The sequence below is a fragment of the Triticum aestivum genome, chromosome 1B, assembly GCF_018294505.1.
Source record: "Triticum aestivum cultivar Chinese Spring chromosome 1B, IWGSC CS RefSeq v2.1, whole genome shotgun sequence".
NCBI classification, from domain to species: domain Eukaryota; kingdom Viridiplantae; phylum Streptophyta; class Magnoliopsida; order Poales; family Poaceae; genus Triticum; species Triticum aestivum.
Genome location: NC_057795.1, coordinates 197,419,142 through 197,430,512, shown reverse-complemented (window position 1 = coordinate 197,430,512; position 11,371 = coordinate 197,419,142). Strand labels below are relative to the sequence as shown.

General features: G+C 46.2%; 1 protein-coding gene across 2 annotated transcripts; it reads right to left on the bottom strand.

Moving 5' to 3' along the window:
* Positions 1-224: 224 nt before the first annotated feature.
* LOC123115398 (shaggy-related protein kinase GSK2) lies at positions 225-4,207 on the bottom strand. 2 transcript variants are annotated; one of them, XM_044536569.1, is made up of 12 exons: positions 3,907-4,207; positions 3,698-3,799; positions 3,156-3,215; positions 2,801-3,073; positions 2,643-2,717; positions 2,420-2,476; positions 1,842-1,982; positions 1,694-1,744; positions 1,524-1,619; positions 1,271-1,354; positions 806-907; positions 225-692 (listed from the first exon to the last, which is right to left on the bottom strand). In XM_044536569.1, the coding sequence occupies exons 1-12, from the start codon at positions 3,979-3,981 to the stop codon at positions 600-602; spliced, it is 1,209 nt and encodes a 402-aa protein (XP_044392504.1). In that variant the 5' UTR covers positions 3,982-4,207; the 3' UTR covers positions 225-599. The 2 variants fall into 2 exon arrangements, with proteins under 2 accessions (XP_044392504.1, XP_044392497.1); XM_044536562.1 differs by lacking the exon at positions 3,907-4,207 and having other exon boundaries at positions 3,698-3,886.
* Positions 4,208-11,371: the final 7,164 nt, after the last annotated feature.

Sequence of the window (11,371 nt, the reverse complement as noted above, 5' to 3'; positions counted from 1 at the left end):
TCCTTTCTACCTGTTGCTAGCGGGGCAATTTAAGCCTCCCCTGTTTATCTGGAATCAGCATTGGATTCTATTGTGAGCCTTTGGCCATACTAAACCTATAGCTTCCCCAATTCTCGATCCCACGAACCCTAGTTCCAGTTCAATCATGCCATCTCACGAGTCACGACGGGTCGCAACTACCCAACAGAAAATAAACAGCTAGACTACATGACAGGCAGCGGGCGTGCAAGCTCTACCATGACACAACTTATTGAACAGCGAAGTTTACAGCAACAATTTCCGTCAGTGAATGGTGAACGAAATAGTTGACAACTTACGAGCCACAGTACATTAAGAAGCTATGAACTCTTACAATAGGGCAAAAACTGAAAGAAAACTCGGGTCCACGGCGTAAGGCTATGCTGTTTCCCTGGCAAGGCTCCTTCCCTGGCAGATGATCTAGACAGTTGTTATTCCTCGCTGCTCTACCGGTACTCCTGATGATGGAATCTGGCATATATCGCTCCAGGGATCATCTGACCTGCCTCCATCTTAAACCACCACCCTTCTGCCCATGGCAAAACAATAAGGTGCAAGGTTGAGGGCACCGGTGCGCATATTTAGCTCCCCGCATGCACGAAAGCAAGACCAGCTTGTCGGCGAACATGTTCAGGCACAAGCCTGTTGATGAGGTCTTGTGAAGCATTGGCCAGCTGCAAAAATAAAAATAAAAATGCAGATCCCATAAGCACAACAGCACAAACAGGTTGCATACATTTTTGTCAAATTGCAAATGAGCAGCCTAGTTTTTCTCTGATGCACTTACTTCATGCTTGAAGTTGAACAGAGGTGGGAACGGGCGTCCGTTTGGCAGGCGCGCATTAGGCTCCCGTAGCTCATCAAAGAAAGGATGCGCACATGCGTCAAGCTGCACGCGGATATTCAAATGCATGAGTATAGCCATCATGCTATAGCAAAACATGTTACATGACGACTAAATATCAACTCGTCATCTGCCAAGCATCGATCTATGGTACTGGATTGGCGGTCCTCATAACTATGATTATGATGGTCATAGAAGACTAGGACTGGTCAATCTAGTTTGACAAATGTACACTACACACATATACACACATATACATAAATAAGTAACCAACAAGCAATAAGGAGAATTATATATCTGATTGTCTCTAAAAGACCATTCATATTTACATTTACGTTCATCTGTTCCTCTCCTACTTGCCACAACAAACACCTAGAAGAGCAAGCAACATGAAAAGAAAAAACTTACAGCAGTGCAACGGAGGCTTGGTGAATATTGAAGAAGACGTGAAGCAAGATCTATGGCTTCAGGAGGCATTTTCTTGTGGAAAACCTGATCACAGCAAAGTGCAATCAGTACACGTAGGCATCACATTACATGGTTAAGTATATTACAGCAGATCTTATATACGGCTGGACTATATTAATAACAGTGAGCCACATATATTAATAACAGCAAATGTGATATATGATTGGATATTAGAATGAGATTGCAAGCCTACCTTGTGCCAAGGATGAGCTTTTATCTGCGGAAACCTAAACTCCGTATAATTCGGGTTCATACAACGTATTTCCTCCCGAGTTGGCGTTCCAAGAACCTACAAGAACATCACAAAGGTCAACAACATCTAATAGTATAAGCGAAAGAAAGATATATGGAATGTTTGCAGACCTTGATTATCTCTACGAGTTGATCGACTGCACTCTCTCCTGGAAATAATGGCTAGCAAAAACAAATGAAAGATCAGAAACTATAGTATTGACATCTTAGTTGGAACCTAGGAGGTTGCAAAATATGTGAACGAAACGAAGGAACTAACCTGACCAAGGAGCAGTTCTGCAAGAACACAACCAGCTGACCATATATCTATCGATATTGTATATTCAGTCGCACCAAATATAAGCTCCGGAGCACGGTAGTAGCGTGAGCATATGTATGATATATTGGGCTCACCCGCCACCTGATAGAACAGCACAAGAAAAATGATAGGTAAGTAACATCAAAGTACTATGCAGGTTTATTGTAGCAAAGGAACAAAAGTTCAAATTGAGTGTCGGACATCCAATGTAAATAAATGAAGTGAAGATCAGAAACTTTGCATTCGGCTAAAGCAAGAATTCAGCAATCTAGTAAGGAAAAGCGGAATACAGAGATAATAGTTTATAAACCAAAACTATCTGAAGAAGTCAAACTGTAAGGTATATAAAAGTGACTTAATTTTAGTCTTAACACCTGACCAGCTATAAGCCTAAAACAGTAAGAATAAATCAAAATAGCACAGACCATGATGCCAATTCTGGTTCAACACTGAATAGAATGAGTAGCCTACACGACAGGACAAATGAATTGAAGCAGTGTGTACGTATCAGTAAACTCTTGGGGAAAGAGCCAACATACCAGAACTTTCGCGCTTCCAAAGTCGCAGATCTTAACTTGATGTGTTAAAGGATCAACCTGTATAATGAAGCAAGTGGAGGCAAGTTCAAAATCAAGCATGAAAAGCCATACATGAAAACCGAGCAAATCTGTTCAGTGTTCACTGATACATTTTTTTCAGAAAGGGGAAGACCGCGGCCTCTGCATCAAGTGATGCACACAGCCAGTGTTCACTGATACATACCAAAACATTTTGTGGCTTCACATCCCTGTGACAGACTCCTGGAACAGTATGAATGTACGCCAGCCCCCTGAATAGCTGCCACCAATGTAAAATTGACTTAGAATAGTTGCACAATGACAGGCACACATTTCACATTTATTCATTGGAAATTCACAAACCTGATAGGTGTAAAGCTTGACGTAGATAAGTGGCATCCCCTGTTTGGCATTACTGTAGTGCTTAAGCACGCGGTAGAGCGTCTCCGGGACATACTCCATGACAAGGTTCAGAAACAGCTCATCTCTACTTGTGGTTGAGAAGAAGCAGTGCTTGAGGGAGACAACATTGGAATGGATCATCGAACGCATAAGCTGCAGCTCACGGTTCTTGTACCGTCTGTCCTGCAGTACCTTCTTAATGGCCACCGTCTCCCCGGTTTCCAGGCATTTAGCCTACACATGCAACATTTCCCTAAACACCAGGCTGGTAGTCAACAACACAAAGAAGGAAACAAAGAATGGCTAGAGCAATCACCTGAAAGACGATGCCAAACGAACCAGTGCCCACAACGCGCTCCGCCATGTAGCTAATCGTCTGAAAAACAAAGCAGGACATTACCAACTGGGCGCCAAAGAGGCATCAGCTGTTGCTCATAGTAACAGATTTGAGCACTAGTGTTGGCCAAAATCTAACTGAAGCCGTCCAAATTTGTCCCAAAAACCAACAGTATTGAACACCACACAGGCATATTTGGAACAGATCTCTTGAGCAAACCATAGTTACACGAGGATCAAACAAATGAGCACTACAAAAATAGGCTGACAAGCTACATCGTCCTTGATAATTGATAAATTCAGCCGCTTTGAAACATTTTTTTCGTTCTTGGTAATCGAAGAAAAATCTAACCAAGAATCCACACAGCTATATTTCAATGACTTGTCATCATCACCAAAGCACTCTATACATAGCTAAAGAGAATAGCTGCAGGAGAACAGATGCATCTCACCAAGGCAAGAACTGGCCGTGCAAACTCAGGCCCAGAGACACAAGGGAAACATAAGAGACGCTCAGCTCACCTGCTTGGGCTCGCCGTTCTTGCCGCCGATGGTGGTGGAGATGATGTGACCGGTCATGGCGTCGTTCCCCTCCGCATACGGCGCCTCGCCATCCTGCTGCTTCTGCTCAACAAGAGCGCCCAACGAAAACAACACGCTAAACATCAGCTCAACGGAACACCACGCCAAGAAACACACGGCCAAGACCATCCCAGCACAGATCCGGTTACCTTCTCGCAGGCGACTGCGGTGGGGGGCTGCTCGTCGAGCAGCATCGGCTCCGGCGCCGGCGCCGAATGCTCCATGTGGCTAGGGCGTGAATGGGGCGGACACGGTGGGCTCACACTTGCATCCACCTACGCCTGGTACTCTTCTCTGGCTTGGATTGGCTTGGCTTGGCTTGTAGTACTGTGATGTGGGTGGTGGTGCCTTTGACCAGTGAAGGGAAAGTGGGGGTGGGGGTGACCAAGACGAACAAGATGGGGAGTGACGTTGATCTATAGAGAGAGCGGTTAGCTGACCCTGTGTAAACAGCTAGTGGATTAGTGGGGAGGTGGATTAGACTGGACGAGCCTCGGGGGTCAAATTGCTGGGAGTACCCCGGGCATCAGGTTGGGTTTTATATAGTGTGCCGCATTTATTGCCGAGTAATGGGATTCATTTTTTGGTCAAAAGGATAAACAATGCCGCTAAAATATATTTACAGCATATTTTCAATTTCTGCCAGAAAATGAACTGAAAATATATGAGGATATTCGTCGTAGAAATTTGTGAAAATTGTACACTAATTGTTGTACAAATATACTAGGGTATTCGTCGGAGAAATTGATGGCGCATTCATGTCATACAGGAGAACCTTATTAGTGATACATATGTCTTTTTAATGCCCGGAGATACCTGATGGGTCTTGTGTCCCATTACAACCGATTTGAAAAATAATAATTTATAAATAACAAAAAGAGTCAAAAAATTGCTGAAAATTTTCGGAGACGAGAATCTTGTAGCTATACTTGTATATAAAAAGTTTAGCGAAAAAGTGACTTCGGTGGACTCCTTGACATAAACAAAAGGAGTGAATATGTTTATATAGTGTCGATTTTGTTTTGTTTAGCTTAAAATACCATGAAACTCATTCCTTCGCGAAACTTGTCACACGGGGCATAACACCGTATCATTCTTGTTTGCAAGGAGTTTCTGAAATTTTTGACTAACTTCGCAATACTTTTAAAAAAATCCAATTCAAGTGCATTGGCACCCGAGACCCAAAGATCGGCGTCATTTTAATGCCTCCTTATTTTTGGATCAAACCGTAAATTTGGTACTAAAAATACGACATCTTTTACATGACAGTTATGTGTTTTCACCCGAATAATAACCTTATTAGATAGTGCTAAAAATGTACTCAGTTTATGTGAGATATATTTGTAGAAGTAAAATTATCCAAACATTTTTATATGTCAGATAATGATCGATATATAGTATGCGGGAACAGATCAGCAATGCTTTGATAGTCCGGTTTCCGTGTTTCATACTGAGCATATATGTACAGTATCTATATGCATAAGTAAAAGCGAACCAATCTATAGTTTGATAGTTAGAGCAACTCTAGCAGACCATGCAAAATCCCGACCCGCAAAACGCGTTTGTAGTTCGGCGCGGATCTCGTTTGCGGGTCAAAAACGTGCACAGCGGAACAGAAACCATATATGGAACTGCATAATTTGAAAAAAAGTTTCGCGGGAGAAATTGCAACCGTAGTAGTTCATCACATACTACATATACTACATGATCAAACACTAATTCATTACAAACACTAGTTCATACTACATACTACATTCACTACTAGTACTAGAGGGGGTGGGGATCTAACCGCGGCGAGCTCGCGGTCATGGACGACGCGGTGGAGGAGCTCAATCCTCCTTGTCGGAGCTGTCGAGGTCGATGTACTTCGCCTTCTGCTCCTCGCGGATGCGCCGCCACTCGTCGTCCTTCTCCTTGGCGGCAAGGTTCATCGTGGTCACCTGCTGGAAAACGAGGTCGTCGAGCTCCTCGTGGTGGCGCCGGCGCTCCTCCTCCTTGCGCAAGCTGCATTCGGCAATGGCGGCCGCGACCGCGTCGACATATGCGACGAAGTCCTTGGGCCCGACGATGCCGCGGCGCACGATCTCCTCGGGCTCCTGCTTGACGACGACGACCTCGATCTCCTCCAGCTCCTACGACCACTCCCTCTTCACGGGGAGAAGGCTCGCGCCGAAAGAGGAAGAGTTCGCGGCGAAGGACGAGCCCTCAACGGAGGAGGGCGTACACCCGTGCCGACAGTCGTATTCCTCCGTCTCGCGGAAGCGGAAGCTCGGCGGCGGCGAGAGGCCCATGTTCGTCCACTTCCTCGCCCCGCGCTTCCTCGCGTCGTTCGACCGGACATGCCGCTCGTGCTCGGGGTCGCTGCCGCCGCCGGATCTGCTCCCAGAGCCGCGGCCGGAGCTCCACACGGGGCCCCACATGGCGGCTGGACGCGGCGGGGGGGGGGGTAGGGTTTCGACCTACAAATGCACCGTGAACCCGTAAATATACTGCTCGGAGGGGCGGTTTGCGGGCTGCGATAAAAAAAATACGGGCCGGGCGAGTATACAGGCTCTGTTCTGGCCAGAAAATTGGGCCGAGCCCGTATACTCACCGGAATTTTGTGGGTTTGTTGATTTTGCGGGGTCTGCTAGAGTTGCTCTTAAGAGGACAGCGGTATTCTCAACCCACCAGAGTTCAAGTTCCATACTTGACATTGGTGTTCGCATTTTCCTGGGTTTATTCTAGACCTTCTGGCAATGCACGTTCAGATGTTCCTGTCACACTACGAAGGCATTTGTGGCGACTTCATCAATCTCAAGATGATGTGCTGGTCAGTCTTTCGGAGGTTCACATAGGGGTAGAGTGTGTGTGCGTGTATATAGGCATCACCAAAATTCGAACCGTTACACACCTTTATGCTGATGTGCTGGCTCAGTCTTTCGGTAGGACCGATCAAAACCACTCGGTGAGACTGACTAGTACAAAAGGTTTGAATTTTAGGCTTTCCGGTGAGACCGGATGTGGTGGGGCCGATTCATGCTGATCTAAGCACTTTCCGCACTTTGGTGTCACCGATAGAAACCACTCAAAAATTTTGATTGAATTTCAGTTGGCAACAGAAGGTTGACCTGTGCTCTTTGACGGGACCGACGAGTCAACTTGGTGAGACCGAGGTTCTAGGTTTAGGCAATGGCTATGGCATGTGTATCTCGATGAGTCCGAGTATGAGTGTTTCGGTGGGACCGAGATGAAATTTAGGGTTTATGACGTAGTGGAATGTGGCAAAATGTTTGAGGCTTTTGGAGGAATATTTCTAAGCACTTGACCAGTGAATCCATTATCAAAACATCATCCCCTTTGAATAGAATTTGCTTTTCCTATGGACTAAACGTGATTTTAGATAATTTAAATATAAATGGAGAGTCTTGAGGCTTGGCCAACACTTGTCCGTAACATTTTGAGGGGTCCACTTTCACATCCCAATTATTGTACCTAAATTGGACTTTTCTGAAATATTCTCTGAGTAGGCGAGGGTTAGTTCTCATGTCCCCACTCAACTAGCACATGCGCTACTACATTAGACTCCCTACTACAAAATTCAATACAAGCCTTCCCAAAACCAAAGAAATCACTACGAGAAGCAGATAAAATAGGTGTTGCAACCATGGAGTAGCCTTCGTCTTTGTTTAGAGCTTGGACCGCTAGAACATTATCCATGCACACTAGTATGTTATTGCACCCCAGCCGCATTGCAAGTTTGAGCCCTTCAAGTAAGGCAGCAGCTTCGGCTGACACCACATCCGAGACATGTTCAATCACCGCTATCGTGGCCGCAACAAACTGCACTATGTAGTCTTGTACCACTACACCACATGATCCTTTAAAATCACTAGATGGCATGTTGGAAGGATTGAGAAGAGGTGTCTAGAGGGGGGGGGGGGTGAATAGACTCTAAGTAAGAAAAGGTGTAGTTTTTAATCTCTTTAAGTTGAAGTGGAGTTTAGCACAAGTTTTAACATTCACAATACATATCAAGCAAGCATGACAAGAGTATATGAGCAGCGGAAAGTAAAGCATGCAAATTGCAAGAATGTAAAGGGGTGGGACTGAAGTGTGCAAACGCAATTTGAAGACACGGAGATTTTTTGTCCATGGTTCCGATAGGTGGTGCTATCGTACATCCACGTTGATGGAGACTTCAACCCATGAAGGGTAACGGTTGCGCGAGTCCATGGAGGGCTCCACCCACGAAGGGTCCACGAATAAGCAACCTTATCTATCCCACCATGGCCGTCGCCCATGAAGGACTTGCCTCACTCGGGTAGATCTTCACAAAGTAGGCGATCTCCTTGCCCTTACAAACTTCTTGGTTCAACTCCACAATCTTGACGGAGGCTCCCAAGTGACACCTAACCAATCTAGGAGACACCACTCTCCAAGAGGTAATAGATGGTGTGTTGATGATGAACTCCTTGCTCTTGTGCTTCAAATGATAGTCTCCCCAACACTCAACTCTCTCTCACAATATTTGGATTTGGTGGAAAGAAGATTTGAGTGGAAAGCAACTTGGGGAAGGCTAGAGATCAAGATTTATGTGGTAGGAATGGAATATCTTGACCTCAACACAAGTGTAGGTGGTTCTCTCTCAGAAAATATATGTTGGAAGTGTAGGCATGTTCTAATGGCTCTCTCCACGAATGAAGAGTGGGTGGAGGGGTATATATAGCCTCCACACAAAATCTAACCGTTACACACAACTTACCAAACTTGATGGGACCGAATCGTGAAACTCGGTCAAACCGATTTAGTTCATAATGTGATCGTTAGGCATTTCAGTGGGACCGATATGATCAACTCGGTAGGACCGATGTGCTAGGGTTAGGGTAAAGCCTCAACTCGGTCTGACCGATTACACAAACTCGGTGGGACCGATTTGGGTAATAAGCGAAACAGAGAGTTGGCCAGGCAAACTCGGTGGGACCAATTGCATACCTCGGCGGGACCGAAATTATTGCAATAGGCAACAGAGAGTTTGCAAGCCCATCTCGGTGAGACCGAGATCCCATTGGTGAGACCGACTTGATTAGGGTTTCTAGCAGTGGCTATATCAAGAGAACTCGTTGGCGCCGGATAGAAAGATTCGGTAGGGCTGAGTTTGACTTTTGGTTTGGGACATATGTGGATGTGAGAAAGTGGTTGAGGGCTTTGGAGCATATCACTAAGCACTTTGAGCAAACAAGCCATTAAGCAACACCTCATCCCCTCTTAATAGTATTGGCTTTCCTATGGACTCAATGTGATCTTGGATCACTAGAAGTAAAATGTAGAGTATTGTGCTTTGAGCTTGAGCCAATCCTTTGTCCTTAGCATCTCGAAAGGGTTCCACATCCTCTAGTCCACGCCACTCCATTGTTGAACTTATCTGAAACATACTAGGTAAGAGTATTAGTCCAACAAGAGATATGTTGACATTAATTACCAAAATCACCCAAGGAGCACTTGTGCTTTCAATCTCCCCCTTTTGGTAATTGATGACAACATACATCAAAGCTTTAGATAAAGATATAGAGAATAACAAGTAAAGCTTTGGAGATACATTTAACATGCATAGGTTCCCCCTACATGTATGCAATCATGTAAATATGGAATATAGGAGCATGCGAATGCATAAGAATGACAGAGTAAGCAATGTGTTACATGTATCTTGTGTTGTAGGGTGGAACCCTAAGTGGAGATCTTTCACGAATTGGAGGGGGAATCCCCAAGAACAAGATGAACACAAGAGAGAAAACAATAAGAACACTCAAGAACAAGTCCAATCACACATCCACTAGACCAACAAACACACAAGATCCACAAGATACATGAACAATCAAAGGGAAACAAGATACATGGTAGAGTTCATCCCAATCCTATGAGGAGAAAGGTCTTGATGATCCTATGATGGGGATCCTTCTCCCAGAGGAGGGCTTGGCATCCACAAGAGGATCTTCTCCCTTAGGAGGTCATGATCTCCATGAGGAGGAAGATGAGAAAAGCTCTCTCTTTGTCTATCAAATACTTTGCTATCCTCTAAATGAGCTAGGTGGGGGTACTTATAGTCTAGGGGCGAAATAAGAGGGGAAGAGGGTTACAAGGGCAATAGCCCCAACTTGCACGCATGCCTTTGCGGAGTGATCCGGGCACCCGGACAGGTCAGGGGCTGGTTGTAGGTGGCCCGGGCACCCGGGGGTTCCAAGCCCGGGCACCGGGGGTGGCGCCAGGAGACTGGAGGCGGGAGGCCGGCTGGGCGGGGCCGGGCGCCCGGGGTGTGGTGGCCCGGGCACCTGGAGGTGAAGACAGCAGCACCAGTGGGAGGGGCCGGGCACCCGGGGTCGGCTGTGGCAGCGCCCAGGGGGGTGCGGGCACCCGGGCCCTCCATGGCCGGGCACCCGAGGCCGGTAGGGGCTGTGCCCAGGTTAGGGCCGGGCACCCGGGGCCGGAGTGGCCGGGCACCCGGGGTAGCCAGGGGCTCCGTCGGCTGTAGGGGAGGGCCGGGGTGGTCCGGGACCTCCTTTGCTTCGTACTTCTCGCGCGTCCTTCTTCCTTATCCTTCTTGGTTCTCCGGTGAACTTGGTGATTCCTCCGTGCTTTCTCATGACGATCTCCGAAGTACCTACGAATGCATAGCGTGCCCATTTGAGGTAGAGTCCACTCTCGAATGAATTTGAGTGGAGATCTAAGAGGAAGGAGTTCACCTCATTCTCGATGGCGCGTGCGCGAGCTCTTGTCAAGGGTCCTCTCCGTCCTTGCGGTGGTGGTGAGACGTCCATGGTGATGGTCGAGGGATGCTCCGCATCATCTCCCCCCCCCCTTGGGAGAGATCCTTCCATGGATCATGATCTTCATCACCATGGGAAGGAGACGGCATCGCAGTGTAGAAGTGGACGACCACCAAGCACTTGTCATGTGGAAGCACGAAATGGTCACTCTCCAATGTCGCACCGTCTTGTGATTCCTTCAAAAGGAACGAGTAGAACAAACACTTGGAAAAACAAATGCGGTTAGCATTAGAGCAAAACCAAGCATTCAAGAGGTGAGTAACCAAGCAAGTGTTGTCATCAAGTATAGCATATGGTGTGACAAGGGATTGTGGCATGGCATGTAAGCATATAAATTGAGCACATGGTGAAGTATCATGGAAACAATCATGCAAGGGTGGGGTAAAGGTGCTAATATGTGGGACAAGTGAACAAGCATCTACCTCAATGTCATAGCAAGCATGCATAAGACTCTCAATGAACGGTCTATGGTAGGCATAAGAGTCATTCACAACACACAAGAAGATGATATGACTAAACACATGCAAGTGCAAGACAATCCAAGCATAATGTGCATAGGGTGTAGTGAAAAACGAGTGGCACTCAACACAATAGAAAGAGAAATTGTTCATCATGTGTGAGGCAATCAAGGCAAGCATGTAGCAATTAATGGGACATGGCATATGTGAAGGAATGACATTGTTGCAACCAAACATGTGATAGTAGCAAGTAATCCAAGAAGTGGATGCAACATGAGAAAGCATAAAAATCAAGTCATGCAAACTAGTGGAGCGAAGATGCAACACACTAGAGGAAATCATGGCAATCATGT